Source organism: Symphodus melops, assembly GCF_947650265.1.
Source record: "Symphodus melops genome assembly, chromosome: 2".
NCBI lineage: Eukaryota > Metazoa > Chordata > Actinopteri > Labriformes > Labridae > Symphodus > Symphodus melops.
The window spans coordinates 10,214,874-10,236,497 of NC_136692.1; the positions used below are offsets into that span (position 1 = coordinate 10,214,874).

A 21,624-nucleotide genomic window follows, 5' to 3' on the forward strand; every position below is an offset into this window, starting at 1 on the left:
TTTGCCTCCTTTTGTCACTGCGGTTGTGTTTGGGGGTCGGGTGGGGAGCTAACTTTAGAACTTCTGCTACGTTCACATTTGCTGCAACAGCTCACGTCTCAAAAGCTGTCCAGAAAACTGGAGTATGGTGGTAATGACATCTCCACTGTGAAAACTCAATAACTTGAGGTAATCATTTGCTCATCTCATACTGCATATAATCAGCATTACGCAACAGTTATGGCTGCTCAGTTACGGAAAAAGTCCTGATCGCAATGATGGTGATTGATATTGAAATCAGGATTTTAAAACTGGACTGCAAAGTCATTTCAAAACATCTGCATCACATGCATTTAAGGAACACTTCCTAATGTAAAAAATTAAATACATTTGCCATGTTCTTGAGGTAGTGGTGATGTACTCCTGTGGCCAAAATAAAATCACAAACACTGGACAGAACGAGTGTGACACGGCACGCTGCGCAGAGATCGTCTTTTCTTGATTATCTTGTTTTCATGATCGGGAGAAATTTATTATAGATGTTCATTTTAATTCATCTTAAATTGCCCAATTAGCATTAGTCTTTGGAAAATTTAGCAACATACAACATGTCCTCATTTACAGCTATGCATCTGTGCGAAAAGAAGAACGTTCGCCAAATCATTTATGGATAAAGACGAGTGCATTGTGCAGCAACAGAGTTGAATCCCTGAGAGTGCTTCAGAAGAAGAAACGATGTGAGAGATACAACTGAAGGGTCTACATGGAGAGGTGGCTGTTTTTGTCTCACCTCACCTCCGAGCCATGATAATATCTTCAGACATGTCAATCACAAACGCAGTTAGCTTATATCTAACTAGCAAAACAAAGTCAATCTTTTTTTACAGGAACAATTCAGTTGCAAGACACCGGTCTCGTTGCATATGAAAGAATGTCACATATCTTTGTAGTACTATTTGAGTGCTAGCCAGATTATCCTTTCCTGCCAATGTATCGAGACTCATTCATACACTCTCCATTGAAAGCAGTTAGCTTATGGCTGTTATTAATAGACTGCAGTTTTGTTCTGCATGATTTGCTTGATAAAACAGCTAATCAAAGGGAAGATGGACATGCCCTTGACAATCTGATGCCCCATACAACGAACACCACAACTAAGTCTATCAGGTTCTAGAAGAATCATCGCAAACTTATGTCGTCAACATTTTTGGCGTACTACTACACATAGACTTTAAGAATAACTGTTTGATGGTTGAGTCTCTGCAGAGAGTTATGAGCTAACGTCTGTAAAATACTGATTACAACAGTTATCAATTAAACAGTTAATAAAAAAAAAACCTCCAATAGTGCTGAATGAGAAAGTCGCTGGTTATTACAAAGCAATGGAAGACTTTTTACCTGGTTCTGTATAGTCCAAGCTGTGTGTAAGTAAAAATGAAGAACATAGCGCGAGAGTGAAGGTAAACAAGCTGCTGACCAACCACTGTTGTCGAGTGAGTCTGGCCCTTTTCCTGCCTACCCTGCTGACTTCCCTCCCCTCCACTTTACTCCTTACAGTCTGCAACACCCTGCTCCAATAACCCCTGACCCACAGGAAGTAGACACAATGGACTGAAAATAACACACCACCACCCCCTGGCAACAACTGCCCACCCCAGCCCCCATATGCACACACTGCCTCGACACTATGCAGTACACCTTCAATACGCTCGCCCAAGATAGGTGAGCGGTAGGCACAACCAGAAATATCAGCTACTGCTGAACAAGCCGTGCTCACGTGCCCTGAAGCGTGCCATCCCACATTAAATTTATGGCAAAGCTTGCGTCATACAAACGTCCATTTAGGGGGCTCGACATTATCGAGGCCTTCTGAGATATTTTTAAAAAATGGCTTTCAGTAAGAGTCTGCAGAGGCTCATCTGTGCAGCTCTCAGAGAAGAAGAGGATTTCACAGTGCAGCAGGTTGTGGGTTGAGCGGGCAGACTCATAACAGTCCCACTGCTTCCTGTAGGGGAACCATGGGGTGAGATGGATGACTTCTCTATTCAGTCCTCAAAAGCATCTGTGGGTGAGTGTGCAGCCTTATGTGTGTTTATGAGTGACTGTTTGGCTGATTTGTTAAATGAGTCAAATTTAAACACATTTCCTATATTCATTATAAACTTGTAAAAGCTACAAAGAGTTGAGTGTATATAGGACACCAGTTGACTTGTTAATTCTGTGTTAGTCGACTCTGCGTTTGTGTCCAACCCAATCTTTATCCATGCAGTGAGGAGCAGCAGTCTAATCCAATAAACTCAATGAAAATTATTCTAAATTACATTTAGTGGCCAGTGAGAGGTTGCCTTAGACATGATCTAATTAGCCCCTCTTTTGCTACAGTCAGTCCACTAGGAAATGGCTTAAGGTATCATACACACAGATAAGGAAATGGACTGGGATATTCTCTTCTGTGTTGCCACCAGTGAAAAAGGAAAGTGGTGTCTGTTTATTCAGAAAATCAGTCGAAGGAAAAACATTTAAGTACATATTTTAATGACTTGAGAACTAGTGAATGCTCTTATACACTCTGTGGCTACTGTACATTTTTTTGATTGGCTGTCATGATCGGGTCAGAAAGAAATGCAACATCTTAGTTCTTGCATTAGCAGTTAAACATGCCTAGGCTTGTCAATATGAAGACACGCCTCCTTTTTCAGCCAGTCGCCTGAAACTGGTACACACCTCCACTTTCTGTTGTCACATTCAGATGATACCGCCTCACTTTCAGCAGTAAGAGAATGTACACGGTGTGAACACATACCTTGAAGGCTGTGAGCTCAACGTGTTCATGTGATTCCCACACAGTGATTCACGTTAGGGAAGGAATGTGTGGAATCCCTCGTTCACATTCATTTTAAGCCAACAGTACTTCCAGCAGAGGTAGCGATGCAAAATATTTTTCCAACTTAACTATTACACACAGGAGCACAAAAATGTCCTCTCTTTCGCTGTGGGTTGGATTCTGTGGGTGTCTGCCTGCAGGCATGCCTCGAGACATTACTAGTTACTTACTAGTCATTAGCTTAGTAAACCAGCTCTTGTGCAAAAAGCTTCTCTTGAAAAGCTTTATTTTCTGACTGTTACAGTCCGTGAAGCATTGGGATACATATTCTAAACTAAGAGTCCGATGAACATACTCAAATATTTTAACTAATGGCTATTACATGCATGTACAAAGGCAAAAAAGTTAGGTTTAGACCAACTGGTAACACTACATTAATCCATTAACAATCCAGACTTTTCAGTCAACTACAACTGGCAATCTTTCCAAAAAGCCCTGACAACAGCAGCCCTTTCTTTTTTATATATGAACACAAAAAAAACACTCCAATCATTTTGTATGAGGTTGTTTACACCTTGTATCAATGTAATGTGATGGTCCATAATACATCCTGACAGGCCAGCATTATGGACCATCAACTCAACTGGAATACAAATGCTGCCTCCTGTAGACTGTAAACATTAAACAATGCATTAAGTCTTTTCACAAGGAAATGGTTGTGCTTATTTGGGTGTGAGGCAGGTGAGAAAAGTCTGAAGTACTTAATGGAGACAAACTGTTAATGCAGAGACAGACAAAACTCGATCTCCTCAATACAATCTTTGGTAATGATGCTAAAAAAGTTCATAATAATAATGAAAATAATTAAAGACATTATTGGTGGTGAATTTCCCTTGGGATCAATAAAGTATCTTTCTATCTATCTATCACATATGAATTGTTCAGGATGTTCAGACAAACATTGGTTGTGATTAACACTTCCTATTTCCTGACTGATTTAATCATTTTAAGATGGACTGTTAAACCAAGTGTAGCAATATGACACATTTTAGCTGCTGTTAAAAGGTACAATTCCTCCCAGTCACACAAAATATGACTTGTTTGTGTATAGTGTGAATTGAGATTCTGACTAAGCTTTTAATCTGATCATTAGGAGGAAACGGCCTCTGCACAAACCCTGCTAAGGATACTGATGGTAAACAAAAAGCAACGCAAATAAGGAGTATGAAGAAAGAGCGTAGTCGGCGCATGTTGGGGATTATGTAAGCATGAGTTGTGGCAGATTAATAAAATGTTCTATTACTGAAGTATCTGAATATGTTTGAAATTCACAGTCACTGTTCCTCCAGCATGGGGACAATGCACTTAGTGGTTTGTGGTGCAAGGGAAAAATCCAGGTCACCAATCATTACCTATTACTCTACAGAGTAGGACACAATGTTAAGCATGGAGAGTGGAGTGTCTACCTCCATAATGAGAATTGTGCGTAATCTTTTCAATTTTCTTTTTTTGTGCACATTGTGTCCATATGTCACTAAACAATATATTTCTTTTTATATATATTTTGAGATCTCCAGTCAGTTGACCACTCCAATCTTGAAATCAAAGGAAAATGATGCCACATTAATTCATGAGAATCACTCCTCACCGTGATTACTACATTCTTATTTGTCAAAAGACAAGTGTCTTATGGATAGAACAAGTATTTGACTGTCTTTATATAGATACTAAAAGAAATCAGGGCTACTCCCATCGCATGTACTAAGTCCTTCTACATAATCAATGGGAATCTTCACTGAAAATGATTCCCAGCCCCAATGTGCTTAATAACCCGTGTTCATACAGTGCCCTATTCAATCTGCATACTCTGAGGACGGTTTGTAAGTGCAGATGGCAGCCCACTCTCAGCCATGAGCAGCGAAGCTGTGCAAGAGATAAAGACTGGCTCATCTGACTTCAGGATATGTAACTCCCCGAAACACAAGTTTATCGCATTCCCACATTATGTCTTTGTTGTTTGTTCTTCCAGTATTGATAATGTTTTGCCAGATAAGCAGTAGACTAAAATGTGGCATGCTTTGCTCCTCCGTGACCTTGAAAGTTAAATCCTGTGCATTCTTCCTTTTGATTGCCTTCCCACTATCTCCTCCTGTTTTCATCCTATCTGCCTTTGCTTCTCCTTCCCTTCGCCAGTCTGAGCACTTGCACTGAGTCACATGCACTTGTAAAAGCTGCATGGTTAGAATTCAACACATTCCTTTGGCAAGGCAGACTTGGTTCACATGATCACGCTGTTCCTTGACCGCTGACGAGAGAGGCTTAAACAATTCTCCTTTCAGCCCCAAATGGCCAGCATACAGTGAAACACTGCAGTCCAGCCAAATGTGTACACAGTTCAGAAAAACCATGGTGCAAAGTGGAACATAGACGGTGGCATATTGGTTTGAAAGCAACACATCAATCTCTGTTAAAAGATTTAAGGTAAGACTTCTGAGAGTTGAAGCAGATTTCCCTTTTGTTATGCCAAATCAGAACAGCAGTTGCACCGTGAACTACTTCATAAGTTGTTATATGGGGCAAAAAAAATTATCACAGTGGAAAAAAAATAACCATAAATCTCAGCTAAGCTGCAATTGTGTTTTATACTGAACATACAGGACTAAAACTGCTCGTCATATAACACTTGTGTTGAAAATTCTCTGTACAATGTTGAGCAGCAGTTCACCAGGACAACGAACCACAGAAAAAAATATCACTCACAGACTTTCTGATTTTCTTTCGCATGAATCCAAGGGAATACATGGGACCTTGTTTCTCAGACCATTTCCAATTTGTAATCAAATCAGGCACAACTAATCACCCACCTCGAGCTCTGCTTGGATGTCAAACTGTTAGTAGGTATTATCCAAAAGCCATGGGCTAAGAAGTGAGACAAGTATGGTCGAAAGGTATTCCACAAGTTTCTCAGACACTCCCACAAGATGTGTAGAAAGAAGAGCAGTGTGCCAGGAGAAAGTTCAGAGCAATGCCAAGAAGTAGATGGACAAGGAGAGGAGGTCGTCCGGACTCAAAACTCAGATCAGGCAGGAAACGAATGCTCGCAGAGAGCAGTGGTCTCAGCTGCATCTCTGTGTCTCTATCGTTGCATGTTTTGTGTGCGCTTGTGTATGTGTGTGTATGTTTGTGAGCATGTGCACAAGTTCAACACTGTCCTCTGGCTTGAAGCCAGGCCAAAGATATCGGGCAGCACCATAGAAATAACGCAATCACAGACAGTAGCCACAGGAGGACTAGTGGTGAACAGCAAAGAGCCATCCATCTTTTTCTATCCATTTATGTTTCTTTTGAGGATTCCTACAACAAAACCCAGGGAGAAAGTAAGGTTGGAAATCTACTAAGAAGACTGTTTCACCGTGATTAGAAACAGACTTTTTATTGAGGGCCTGTCTGAGTCACAGTGCCTTGGGAAATTACACAGGTAAGTACCAATATTTCACATCTAGTCTCGAGGCGGACACCCCAACACCCCGTCTAACTGAGCAAGTCCTCAGGCTGGGACAAACATGCACCTCGATTGGAGCACAGAGCAAGAGTGTGTGCGTATGTGTGTGTGTGGGGAGGGGGGACTACCATGACAGCAGTGGGCTATATTAAGGGGCTGCAGACACAGCGGCTGGGGTCAGATCACACAGAACCACATAACTAAAGTGCCAGCTGCATCTGTGTGTGCGTGTGTTTGTATGTGTATGTGGAGGGGAAGTGACAGGTGAACCTTTGGAGTTAAATGTGAACAGATAGAGTCACACATATTCAAAAGCCACATTCAAACCAGAGTTTCATTTAGTCTGAGAAATATAACACGAGCTCATTGGAAACGTCTCTTTTCCAAGAACTGGCCTTGTCAATGCAAACAGAATCTAAAATTCTGTGCGACCTGTTGGGAATTACTTGGTAACCTGCCTCTCTCATGTACCATTTTTTTTCCACAGGGGCACATTTCTCCTTAATATCTTTGACATTTCAAAAAAGAAATTCCATCTTAAAAGTGGACCATCTCACCATAACGGTTTTTTTTTGTTGTTTTTTTTCCCCCAAGGCTTGGATCACAAGACTTCTGGTGAAACAGCTTCTCTTTTCAGCCTTGGTTGATCATCAACATGAAATTAACCAAAGCCTTCCAAGCTCATGCGTTCCAGCCTTGGGGCAAGGTTACCCTGAAAACATCAAGTCAAAATCCAACATCTGATTTCAAGTGTCACAAGTGACTTTGTCATTCTTAATAGTCCTGTGAGACTTTATACAAGCGGGATCCACAATACAAAGAGATACTGAATCAAAAGAACTGGTTAACAGGTCTTTGGACAAACAATAACATCAACAATTCAGTTGAAAGCTTTAGAGATTATACACTTATAGCCAATAGGAAGCTAATTCTTAACCATACAACTTAGTTGAAATTGTCTATAATTTTATTTATGATTCTTCACTAAAACTCTCCCTGTGTTTTTTATGAAATATGTAATTAAGCATGCTTAATGTAATACTGATAATGCAATGTAAGCTGAAGTCTGAAAGTCCATATGACCAGCTACAGAGTGAGCGCTGGTCTCACTGTGCAGTGAGTTTAGGGGGCCTCCTGTTGGTGAGGAGTGGGCTATCAGACTCAGTCATGCTCAATTCTTGGGACTTTTCCTGAAGCCCATCGATCGCCACATGTACACCTCGGCTCCTGCTGAGCAGGTGTGACAACGGGCGCTGTCTTTAAATGGTACTGATGGTCTTTTAAAGACAGTGGTGTGTCATGAGTGGGCTTTCAAGGTATACAATTCTTCGGTGAGTCATGTTCGTAGATGAGTCACAGTGTCATCTTTTGTGTCTCCGGATATGCAACACCTCCAGAAACACAGCATAGTATAGTATGTACCAGCTTAGATACAGCAAAAATCAGACTGTGGATCCCTTTCCATTACATCCTCAAGAACAATGGAGATGAAGACAATAATATAGATGAAACAATTTTAAATAGAAAAGTAAAGGAGAGTCAAGCAGCAAAAAAGGATTTTTCAAAAATGCTGAAAAGATAAAGAAAATAGGGAGAAAGTATAAGACCCCTCCTCCTCTCTTTCCCCCAACCATCTGGTAGCCATCAGCGCCTCACACAGGAAGGGGCGGCTGTGCCTTGCTGGGGCGCCAGGGAGCGGCTCCTCTTCCCTCCTTGGTGCTGCAGAAACAACAATTGGCCAGTGCGTTGCATTGCAGAGCAGTGCAGTGCAGACTAGCCCATCCTCGCATAAGCAGAGCCGTCAACAGCAGCTAAGGACCAGACGCTCACACCCCAGCAGACCAGCAAAGAGGAGCACAGTGCAACCTCACATTCCTGCTGTGTGTGCCTGCCAAAAAGCACTGGGAACGGAAAGAAAGAGGCAGAGAACAGAGAGCTGCTCTCACTGGAGACTGCCTAATGCCACTGCTTTGAGAAGCACTCCGTCTTTCTCATCCCGTTTCGCTCCCTGTGCAATGATGACATAGTTATTGATTGCCTTTGTGGTGTGTCCCAGCATGATTGTTACTGCATACATATTCATGATAATACACCACAAGTCTTGAACAGGTTTCCCCTATGTTTCAAAAGTTCTGAGAATGCACATTATAAAACATTTGGCACAACTTCTGTCTTTTTTTTTCCAAGAACGACACCCACATCAATCTGATGGAACACAGACCTCTGCAGCCTTTTTTGTTGGTGGAAACCATCCTTGGCCATCTGTGCTCTTCTACTAGTCTTATCCTATACCCAGAACAAACTATCACTCGAGCTGCGAGCAGCACTTAATGAGCCCTCACACCTTTCTGTGTGTTGGTTTTGTGCAGTCACAGTGGCTTTAGTGTGACATAAACACACAGCAGTTACCCTGCAGGTGGTTTATCAGGGATTGGTCAACATTCAATGTTACGCTGTGTGGAGAAGGGTTTACTTTAGCTCGTATTAAACAACTTCAAGTTGCTAACATGTGAAAGCGTCAGGGAGAAAAAACCAACAATCAATGGCAAAAATGTCACACTGGAAATCTGCTGTATAAAAACAATGATTGCATGAAGAACTGTGTTTACATGGAGAATATCCACAGTCCATTTTAGTAATTCACTTTTTTCTATCTGTATAAGATCACCAGTCACAATAATGTACTTCATCTAATGTAAAGCCTGCAGCAGTAAATGACATTTCTTTTTATAAAGCCTGTAAATGAGATTAAATACATGTGTAACTAATGTGAAATTAATGCAAAATACTTGTGATGATTGTGAAACTTGGATTATTCCTCTGACTATAATTGAGATGTCAAAATCCATAACTGTTGCATCCCTCTTTCCAGCATCAAGCCCGGGCCTTCATTACACTCTGAAAATAGCAAGCAGCTTAATGACAGATTACATTTAATGCCTGTTCTTGTGACAGCTGAAGCATGAAGGATATTTTAATTGAGTGAGACTTTTAATAAACCAAAACATTCTTAAAACGAATCTGTGTCATATGGCAACGTGTGAGAACCATCTCAAACAATCGCAAGCAATAGATGGAACACATGATGTTTTTTGGCCTTGGCAAGGAGTCAAGAGGTTTTTTGTCATCTGCTTTTAATAAGTACTTCACTTGAAAACTGTTCGACTTGGCAATGTGACAAGAAGCACAAAAGACTCACTTTCAAATTCAATAGAATCTGACTCCATAAAAAAACACGATTTGCAATCTGCTCCCAAACCGTCAAGACAAACACAATCAACATGAGAGTGTGTGCTGAGCAGAACATAAACAGCTGCAACATGCACAGAGAGATGCACCGTTTTACAAAACGCTCCACTTCAGCCTTGACCTACTAATAGACCATGTAGGTGTGAGTGTAGCGTGATGATGTGTTTTGGTGGCAGAAGATAAGTTAGCAGGAGCTTGCTGCTAATTCACATAAGAAAGTTATGGACCCTCTGGAAGCTTTCTTAAGTTGTTTTAATTGTTTGACACTAAAAGACTAATTGTTCTTACAGTGACAAGCTCTCCATTAGCTATGGGCGGAGGCTTCCTGATCTGTACCCACGCTGTGGGTCAAGGATCCAACTAAATGGCCAAAGTAACAACACCACGACATCTTATACTTTGTGGAGAATATCAGCATCTATACTAAAGACAAACTTACAAATCTATTGATGCATACAACTTTCTATTTTGCAGTCCTGTCCAGGACATTGAAGAGATTTGTCTGAAGTTGTTTTGTGTACTTAAGAGCGACTTACTGCCAAGCCAGCTGCAAGGACATGATATAAAGCTACACAAGACCTGAGCGATCACGTTATGTAATTAATAGTGTAATGTGTGGGTCTCCGTATTTCTCTCCACTTGCATCAACGTTTTGTTTTTTTCTGCAACCACATGTGCACACAATGTCTGTGGGGTTGTTGACAAATCAGGGGTAAGACAGGGTGACATCAAGTTAAATTTGCCTCTGGCCCAAAATCACTGGCCCAACCATTAAAACAAGCAGCCCAGCAACATTACTTTAATTAAATTGATTTCATTTGACAAATGTTTCTGATTCACTGAGTTCCTCTTATGTGATATATTCTGTATTTTATCCTTTTTTTTTTTTTTTACCATGCTGGTAACAGTCTGGTTGATATTAATATGCAGCTGTGATAAAGCTGAGATTGTTGGTGTGATCCCCTATCTCTCCATCTTTCCTCTCTACTTAAGAAACTCTTAAACCCCTTAAAAGTCCTCCCAACTTCTATATGTTCACTTTCAGAGCCCTCTTAAGGGCTAAAAGGCCTTTTTGAATAGCTTATCTTCACCAGCATCTAGTCTCTGATCTGAGGGGGAATTCTTAGGAAATGTCATGATTCTCAGAATTTTCTTCGAATTTTGTCCCTAGGAAAAAATACTTTCTATGAACAAAGCATTGTTATTATGGCTCATGGTCTTTATAGCCTACTCATCCACTTCTGTCTGCATTTATCAGCAGACGTAATGTTTAGCTGCAGTTCCAGCTGACTGCCCTACATATATATATATATATATATATATATATATACATATACACACACATATATACATATATACACACACATATATACATATACACATATATACACATAGACATATATACATACATACATACACACATACATACTGTATATATATATACATACATATATACATATATACACACACATATATATACACATATACATATGTACATATATATATATACATATATACATACATATATATATATATATAGTGTCTGAAGAACAAAAATTTAAAAACACAGGACAACATGAGATGAGATTATAATTATGAAGTGAGGCCAAAAATACACAAATTGTTGCAGAAAACTTTGTGATAATGCCCAAAAATAAATGTTTAGTGTAGAAAATGTTCTGGAGGAGATCTTAAAAAGATAGTTAAAAAAGATCATAATGTGAAAGTCTCCATCAATTTAAAGCTGGAAACAAAACTCCTCAGCAAACGTCTTCTTTCACCTTTGGGTGCATTCTTCTGTCTTAGACATAGACCAAAGTTTCTCCAGTAGTAACGCTCTTGGTTGAGAAGTAAGAGCTAAACAATACAAGTTTCAACTTCATTTTGAAACAGTAAACAGTTGTGTGTTGGAATAAACATCACCAAGAAAAGCAGTAGTATTTTTAGAGAAGCTGCCAAAAGGGCTCCAGTTTATAAGGCAAAGAGCAGAGGTTCTTCTTGAGTATACTTTAGTGCATTCTAAGCTATCTGTTGTTCCAGTGCAGATGATCAAATCCTAGCCGACAGAGCCAGACAGCAAACCCAGTGACCAGAGGGAAAAAGGTGCATAAATCCCTGCGTGCTGTTGACAGAAATATGAAAAACATTCATCCAAAGGAGATACAATCAGATCTCCAGATAAGATCAATTTTGTTGATGTATTTTAAACTGGACGGCCAAATTGAATCATCATTTCAAATACAATGCACTGCCTTACTTCAGACAGACCTTGTACTGGCCGTTTTATTTTTGTGGCCGTGTTTTACTTTGTGATGCAATAAGATAATTTCAGGCTTACTACACTCTAAAAATATCCCAGAGAAAATGTGGACAATGTTCACTTCTATTGTGTTTTTTTTAAACGGAGGCCTAAACAAAGATCAACAACTGAAAAACAACTCAGTGTGTTGACTCAAGGCTCTGCCGGGTAGACGAGTGTTTAGAAATACAGCTTCAAATCTCATTGTTCTACATTTGTGAGTCGTTACCAACCTGTATGGATTACAAAATGACAACGGTCTGCGTCTGGGACAAAAGTGGCCCAGTAAGGATAACTATTGTAGTAGCACATATGAATATTTAATGTTTATTTGTTTGTAATGGATATTGAATAATTAATGCCACAAGCAATCCATTTTCAAGCTGTGGCAGATCACACAACAGTAGTCTGCTGGCTCGAATGGAGAGCTGCTCGTCTGCGGCTGTCAGGACATGGTCCAATACATTTTCTCATTGTATTTTTTTTTTTTGTTAGCCTACGAGCTTGTTGCTGCACAAGTCCCCCACTGTTGCGTCCTGTCCGGCCAGATTGTTTGTTTGTTTCTTCAAGCATTTGGAGTGGGGGGGGGGGGGGGGGGGGGGGGGGGGGGTCACAGAAAGTGAGTGTTTGTTCTCTGTTCCACTTGCTAAGCAGATTTGATGAATCCTCCACTTAAATCAAACCTTTGTTTTGGCTGGACGGAGTTTTGACATTTGTTGTGCACATACAGTATGTGTTGACACTTTGTAAAGGACAATTGTTTGGAGTCAGCCACAGACAGACGTAATGGCTAATAGCAACAGTGGTGTACACTGTAAATGCATTTCCCCCAGCTGAGAGGACTCAAGACTGGTTTGGAGTTTATCCTCAGTCTCCCTTTACAGCCATCAGAGGAGGACCTTAAGGGTTCAATATTTTCCTTCTTCCGGTCCACCAAGCAGCTTTTTGCTTCAGCACTGAGGCCCTATTAAGGGCTGGACAAAGTGTATAACAAAATGCTTATCTGTTTCCAGGGAGAACAAGCCAGTGGATGACAATAATTATATAAATCCATAGTAATGTGCAGGGGGAGAGAAAAGACAGCAAATATGGCCAGATAAAGAGGCAGAGTTCAGCCAGGCTAAATCCTTAAAAATATATATTTTTCTGACATTCTACATCCCATACGGATAATAAACTTAAATTATATCTATTGTCTATATGTCTATTTTTTAAAGAAAATACTTGTTAAAAAATGTGCACTGAAAGGCATGATCAAAAGTAGAGACTGAGCTTTACTAGATGTGTTTTTACACGGACGTGTCTAACTGAATCCCTTATCTATTGCACTATATTATACTTTATAACTGTCAAACAGCTGTTTACTTAACTCACTGCCTCTGAACACGCGTCACTTTCAATCTTCACTATTCACTTTAACCTGTCATTCACTGTACATCATTTCTTCATTGTCCTGTTGAGTTGACCCCCATGTACAGTGTTCTGTGTTTTTTTATTTCTGTATTGCTGATGCTGCTGCAACATCTGAATTTCCCCATTGAAGTAATATCTTACATAAAGTGAATGATTCATAACATAAAATAATATCATGTCAAATAGCTCATAAGAAGGAGAACAGTCGTGGGATGAAAGAGGAGTATGGGCGTGATGACAGTATTATAGTGCTTAAGCCACAGCTCTGAAAGCAGCTGGGTGTCACTTGTGAACACATAGTATAGGTTGAGGGACGTCCTGTATGTCACTAGTTCAGAAGACTTTCTGCCAGCAGAGCCAAAACCAAAAACATTGCTCAGTTTCAGATTATTTTTTCATGAGATTTCTTGAGCTCATTGGCATGCTATAACATATTATAATTGTCCTGGCATTACTTTTACTTATTTCAACCAACAACTCTGTTCTTTGAACAAGAAAGTAAGGTTGTCCAAATGTTCTCATAAGAATTAATAATTGCGTTCAGGGCGCGCTAATCACTGCATGGATGCTGCTTCTATAATACCTCTCTGTGCGTGTGGGGTCATCGGCTAGAGGCTGTTTGACCAGGTTGAGGTGAAGAGGTCGCAGGTCTATCACACGGCAAATACAGGTGGACAGATTGAGATTATAAACTGTATACATGTGTGGGCTTGGTGGGGAATATGTGCCATTGAATGTTATTAAATTTACTACATACAATAAATAGGCGCAAAGCCTCTTGAGGTATTGTTTGAGGTCACGAAGGTTGAGCTAGTTTTAGACGCAAACACGTTGACTTGGTTTTCTTTTTTTTTTTTCCCCAATATGGCTGGCTCAATCATGCTGAAGTCTGGGAAGTAAAGGGCAAGAAATTATTCTTTTTCAAACATAGGTTTGGGCTAATTAACTCCCAATAGTTAGTTTACATTTGTCATCGTCTGTCACTTTCACTTTAGAAGCATTAGTTAAGAGATGGTAATATTTTCTCAGATTAGCACAATATTTCATGGCAGGATTAGGAGAAGATAAAAAAGTAGAGTTACTTGTTTATGTTCTTCTTCTTCTGTTGTTTTTCTTTTTAGCTGTGTGCACTTTAAGGTGAAGCCAAATCATTTCATTGTATAATGACAATAAAAGACATCCCATTTTATTATTTTGTTCCCTGAAGCAACAGTGAAAAGCACAACATGGCCATTCTACCTCCTTGGTTGAGCACTCAATTGAAAAAGAAATGTAGCTCAGAAAATCTAAAATGAAGCTGCTTAAAACACAAAGGTGGCAACTAAGACCACCAAAAACTCCATCGGTGCAGCACTAGGAAGCCTTTCTTGCACGCACTGGTGACAGTTCCATAACTGTGAATAATGACACGTACATGTATTAAGTGCCAATGTTGTCAGCAGATTGTAGAAGGAGGTGAGGAAGGGGATGTATACTTTTGTCAGAAAATACAAAAGACAACACAAGACCACACCTTCAACCATTCCAGATTAGTAATCCCATTGATACCAAATCCATACACTATAACTAGTCATAAGAAAACTCAGCACTTATATCTGACGAACAACAATGCTAAAATGACAGTCTGGATCACCATGTTACATGTTTATAAATCTTGTTATGAGGTTGAATCTCTTCACATTTCCAGTATAGTTTCAGCTGTCCCATCCAGATGAAGACAAAAGCCCCCCAACTAATATTTAACATATAGATATCGTGTCATGTTTGGAAGGGTGTTGTCCCATACACGCTCTTTCTTAACAGAAGTTCTCTGAAAACAACCTGGCACCTCCATTCCTGAACTCCCTTAGGTCACCGTGACAACACGCTGCAGATGTCGTCAAGATTCCAGTTTGCAAGCTGTTCCTTTGAAGAAGCTTTTTACGAGTTGGCTTCCATAAAAAAAAAAATCACGAGAAATGAAAGTGGAAAAGGAGAAGCAGATAGAAACTGCAGTGTCAGTGACATCGAAAAAAACCCACAGGGAATTGTGTTATGATCAAATCTGTCTGGGAAAAGTCTGAAAAAAGTAATGCTGTTAAGATACCCTCATGCTGCTCTGAAATGAGACATCAAGAGCCAGGAAGTGTTGAGTCTTTTTCTTACCATTCTCCTACAATTTATTATTTATGGAAACATCTCAAATCACATGTTTAGTGCTCTTCCATATGTATATTTTGTTTTTTACTCATGCTTTGGTCACTATTTACTCTCACCGTTAATTGTAAGAGGCTTTAAATTACCTACATTTGGGGATTTCAAATACTGCCTTTATGCAAAGTTTATTTGAAAGACAGAACACTTCATATGGAAGCCCAGGAGGAGCTCAGACAAAGGCAAAGATAAGTGAACAGCTTTCACCTTTGTGTTCCAGTGATCAGCAGTGGAAGCTGTATGGTCAAACTTTGCCCTCAGTTGTTAATCAGTGGAGAAGGGCCCCGACTTCTCGTCTACTACTGCTCAGTTTAGAAAAGAGACTAATAATATTAGTCTGTATTTGGGGGCTTGTTCCCATACTGTTACAATGACATGTTTGGTTTATGTATTTAATGACACTAGCAATTAATGCTTTCAAAAACCACAAGTGTTACACTTGATCAAGATGGATGCAGAGAGGGTTAGTTTGTCGTTACAACATTGCTGTTGCTTATCTATTTGCATACAATACACAACTGTCCTCCAGTTTGACATGAAGCCTTGTTGAAAATGTGAGCAGGTTGAAAACAGTTCATCTCCTCTTGCCTGAGAGTACTGAAAGAGGCTCAGACCCTGGATAAGTTAAAGAACAGTAAGCCAACAAGTTAACCAAACAGACAGCAGAGTAAAATTAAACAATGAGTTTGATATGTTATGGATCCCATTTTGTCCACAATATATCTGTATCTCTTAAATAACTTGAAGAGTTGCATAAATGGTTTACTGCATTTGTATGTGTTATATGTATATTATATTTGTATATGTTATCAGGTTTGAAAAGGTCGGGTTATATACGCATCATGGAGGTGCAGGGCAATCAAAAAAAATATTAGAAAGAAAAAGATGTATTGGCACATTAACAGATAATTTGATGAAAATAATGGGCTGGAGAAGACCTCTGGTCAAAGCGTACGGACTAAATACAAACTTTATTTGACATTTCAGCAGGTGTGTTATCTCCTTTCTCCGCATATCTTCCTTTTCTTTTGAATATGTTATCAATCAATCTTTATTTGTGGTGTCAATTCATAACAAGTGTTATCTCGAGACACTTTACGATCAGCAGGTAAGAGACCTTCATCTCTGATGAATTGTCAAGGAACAATTTTATCTACTTTAATTTCACTTTCAGAGCGTTCCATCCATGCAACAAAGATGGGGAAACTACAGCAGTCTTGGTCTCGAGAGAGATTATAGTGAGTCAGTGATTCAGTCTGTGTTCCAATCACATACAGTAAGGACAGCATCATCTGATAAAACCACAATATTTTAACATGGCTCACATCCAGACCAATAATCAGAAGCCACCTGAACTGAACAAACACACCAAATCATGCGATAGCCACCGCAACTGTTCTAAAAGCAACCTCATGCACACACACTCAAATAAACTAAGTCATCATATTGTTTTAATACCACAACAATTCCTCAAATCAGCCCTCAAATTCTCCCTGATCTTTGCAGCCTATATCTTAAAAACACCGGATAAATTGTCCATACCAGTGTACCACCGACCTGCAAAGGAACAACTAATTAATTCTCAATGCAATCCTTTTTAAAAGTAAAAACCTTTTTAAAGTTTTTGCTTTGTGTAAAATCTCCTTCAGAAAACGATCACCACAGCAGTTTTCATCCTCCTCAGACAACATTCAGATGCCCTTCTGGCTATTCTAAACTTCTTGGTCCACAAATCAGTTACAAAACTGGAGCAGCTAGCTGCCATTATCCCCATATGAACAATTAAATCCTCCACCAGCTTTCTGTTTACTGAGAGAGAACGATTCCAGGTCACGACAGCTAAAACTTTGTTTTCAAGGTCATCTCAAGTCATAAAGAAGTACGTTTATCCAATAGTGCTTGTGTTAAGTTCCCAGCACCAAAAATAGCCCAGCATAGTGACATCTGACAGCAAACATGTCCAAACCTTCGCAATAATGTTCAAGTCCTATGTCAGCATTATAAAAAACTATGAATGCCACAGACTTTTCTAAAAAAAAAAAAAACAAAGTTGAGGAAATTGTAGTGAATAAAGACGTTGTCCTCTATCAGATGTTATGCTGTTATCATCCAGAGACAGCGCTGTAAAAACCTCTTTGTGGCTAGATTTTCATGTATTCCTTTCTGAATAAAGGCCCTGTGGTTTCTACAAAACCAACCCTCCTCTCAAGTTGCGGGCCTTGTACTTCAAAATATCAATAACAGAGATACTCAATGACTGAAAAGGAGAGCATGTAGACTTGACAGCTCCACTCATTTGCTACTGAAGTTATTTGTTGTTGCAGTCGCACTTTCTCTGTCAAAATGCACAACAACTAAGCAGAGAAAACTACACTGAAAATACAGAGTAGTCAGAGCAAATGTGAAAAAAGCACGGCCGGTACAAAGACTTGTATTGTCTTCATGCGTGAGGAATTATTCGGTTAAAGGCAGTAAACATTAATAGTAGCTTTTTTTCTACTACTTGAGCACTTCATCAAGCGTGACTGACAACTTTCAACAAACACTGTTTGAATTTTACAGGAACAGGGTCATCCTTTGATGTTGGCGATGCCACAGACGTGTAAATCATTTAACCCAGGTCGTCACCATCCACCACCTGTAACACAGTCAGTGCTTCTGTATGGGACTGCACAAGCGTTAGTTCCCAAAGCAATCTATATTATTGAGTTATTGGTGTCAGAAAATCAAATGTCGGATTGGCGACTGTGCAGAGGGAAACATTTATCATTACGTTTTCATAATGAGACAGCTTTATTCTGGCTATTAAGGAAGAGAACAATGTCACAAAAACAAACAACAATATGTCATGTTGTAAGGCAATATGCAAAGACAACTGCCTCTTCATTCTTAAATGAAAAAGTGTGCTGATTTACCTCTTAAAGTTAATTAACTACCTGGTCAAGTAAGCTCTGAAAACTTACACACCATGTCAGGTTCAGTAACATGTGAGTTAAAGTGCACACAAGAGGAGGCCTACACGTTTTGTCCCCCAGCACATCAAGTGTCCAGAGAAAATATTTGCTCATTCTGTGTAACAGGTTAACACATTACAACGTAACAACACATAATATAAAGTGCACTTACGTAACGTCTCAACTTTTTTTCAGGAGGAGACTTTCTCAGCCACCCTGAGCACACCACATCTCCCCCACTCATATCTGCTGCTTTCTTGCTCTCCCTGGAGTTTTGAGCGCAGATTTCTGTCTGGCTGGTGTTTCCTTCAGGGAATGTCTTCTTTCTTTTTTGTATCTGAAAATGAACACGATGGCAAAAAAAGGCTCGAACTGTGAATTTGAGACACAAGTTAATATAACGATTTGTACTTGCAACAGCAATAATAAACACTCCTCTTCGAAAGTCAACTCACCGACGAGGCAGTTGTCTGAAATGCACAGACCAGATTTTTCTTCACGAGTTGTAGTCAAATTAACGCGTATATCCTGAGCTTGGAGTTCATGTAAACCTCGACGGCACCGCCTTTTGTACAAATATAAACGCTGACTTGTGTACTTTGTTCAAACTGGAACGCCTTGGGGACAAAAAAAAACAGACGAAGGCAACTGAAAGTAGCTAACTTTTTTTGTTGTTATATGCAACGCTTCATGCTAATTCCCGTCAAAGTGGAAAGATTCCCAGTTGGCGAATACAGGTCTGACCGTCCCGCAGTGTACCGGTGCATAGTTGTTGTTTCTGCTGCAAATTAAAACAATCTTCACCGTACACACACACTGTGGTTCCGCCGAGCTTCCCTAGCAGTTTACTCCCATGGTTCCTTAATTATGATTGACAGGGTGGCTCCGTCTTTCCCTCAACTCACCCTCCTCTGGAACATGGCGTCGTCAAGGCAACGTCTATGACGGCGGGAAACGGGATGTGGGAAATACTGTTTTCAAAATAAAGGTAGATATTATCGCTTGCTGCTTACTTTGTGTTGCCATTATTAAAGCCAACTTCTCAAAAATAGTTAGACATGACGTCTTTTTTTGCCATACAGATATATTTAGCAACCCTGACTATCTACACCTATTTCTTCAAAATGTCAAATGTATGTCTTGATGACACTAAGCAGGGCGAAAGTTATATTCTTAGAAAGAACAAATGAATTTGAGTTGTGGATGAAAACCCTATTCTGTATTTTGTCATTTACAGTTTATGGTTAATACTTTTTCCTTCAAGGAAATATTGCTGAATATCCACAACCTCAACAGTCTTTCAACATATTTCATGTTAGGACCCGAGATGCGAATACATTTTAAGTCCAAACCGGATGTTTCTTTTGTGTAGTTCCGCTCGCTTGAATACTAGTGTAGAGGACGAAGAGAAGGCGGCGGCACACTGGGACAACTGCTCCAAGCATGGGACATGTAGTTCAAAATTACACTGTAGTACGTCCGTACGTCCCAATTATGAGATATAAGTATATTCAGCGGCTTTACGATTGACACAGAATTTGAAATGGGCGCAACATTCTCTGAGTCAAAATATCTTGTTCTAAAAGACATCAGTAGAAAAGAAAACAAAGAAATAACCCACTTCGGTCAGTGGAAGGCTATACTGCTCAGAATGACAGTGGTAAGGATAGGGATAACTGCTGTGTAGACCAATACTGATCTGGTTTACCATATATGATCTATAAACTGAACTCAACTATGCACGTATAATTGGGATAATCCATCGGCGAAGAGATGTTTACCATGGATTTAGTATGGTATCTCTGGAATCTTATTGGAATGCTATTGTTATGGTAAACAGTTCCCCCAAAGGATGTTCCCTGTTACTCCGTGATTAATGACTTTGCCATTGTGCAGGCACATAGCTCTTTCTGCAGCCTGAATATTGATGAAGAAATGGGGAGCAATTAAAGACTGATAACACAACACACCAATATCAGTAAATGACACCCTGATCATGATATAGTATCATAAGGACATTATGGCATTTAATTGTAATGCTTCAGGTATCTGTGAAGCCTCAACGTTGTCTCATCAGGGGTTTAGGACAGACATCGATCTTTAGTTTCTGTGGGCTCTACCGGGTCCAAGGTGATTCATCTGGTCTGAGTCAAGGTGCATTATTTTAATTATTTTCTCAAGATTTATCATACAATTCATAGGAGTGAAAAAAATCATTGAAATTGAGGAGAAACGTGAATTGGAAACTTAATAGTTACTGCATTGTTTTGACCTTATTTATTGCTAATTTGCCAGTAATAACAGTTTTGCAAGTCATTGGCTCTCAGGTCACTAAATTTGTATTTTGTCTATATGTAGGGGTAGATTGTGGAATTTCCTGTGATTTTTCAAGTTCCCTTTTCATTCACTGCCTGGTCTGTTCTCACTTCCATTTGTGCATAAAACTGTTTTGCAATATGACAAGAAATGAGGACAATACATGTCCTTGTTTTGAGGAATGGAGCGAAAATAGACGCTTGTGTTTTGTAACAAAGAAAAACAGAAAACTAAAAATGAGAAACATATTAGACTGGAATGCTTTGCGTTCACATATTGAAAATGTGCTGAGTAAAAATCAGTTTAAATAACATTGATATTCTTGAAGTGGCTCTAAGTAGTCAATCTTTTATCTGCAGATAAAGCTTGTGAAAGAATGAAAATGTTACAAGCAAAGTCACACATCTCTTAATTTATGCTTTAGCAAACACACTCATAACCACCCAGTGTTTGGTTTAGGTCAACTCCTTTCAAAGAAACTTTTGGCTGCTTTGTTTGCAGTAATCACCTGAGGATAGACAAGTAGTCTCTCTCTGTTGTCATTGAACTTATAGTTTAGTCCTCAATGCCGTCATGCCCAACTCTTTGCCAACACAATGACAACTTTATCTAATATGTTGACTTATCATGCAAGACTGTGATACATATACTGGTTTAATTGTTTTTTTTCTTCCTGTAGATAAAGTAGTTGTGATTTTTAACACAGTAAGTAAAACTGAGGTCTATGACAACATATAACAACTTGCTATCAAATGCTTGGACAAACAATTTGAAATTTAACTATCCATAGATGACGCTCCCTTTAAATGATAGAACAGTATTAAATATGCATCTACAAACATTGCATTACCTTCGACGATGTATAGGAATGAATTCTCCACTTATGTATTCCATG

General features: G+C 39.4%; 1 protein-coding gene across 4 annotated transcripts in view; it reads right to left on the bottom strand.

Moving 5' to 3' along the window:
* Positions 1–18,769, bottom strand: part of gab1 (GRB2-associated binding protein 1) — a 48,189-nt gene extending 29,420 nt beyond the window's left edge. For 2 of the 4 annotated variants that reach the window (XM_079337432.1, XM_079337430.1), the window contains exon 1: positions 18,586–18,768. In XM_079337432.1, the coding sequence (XP_079193558.1) occupies positions 18,586–18,657 (72 nt within the window). In that variant the 5' untranslated portion in view covers positions 18,658–18,768. Of the gene's footprint in view, positions 1–5,667; positions 5,921–18,585 lie in introns of those variants that run through there. The other 2 variants (XM_079337431.1, XM_079337434.1) reach the window with 2 other exon arrangements.
* Positions 18,770–21,624: the final 2,855 nt, after the last annotated feature.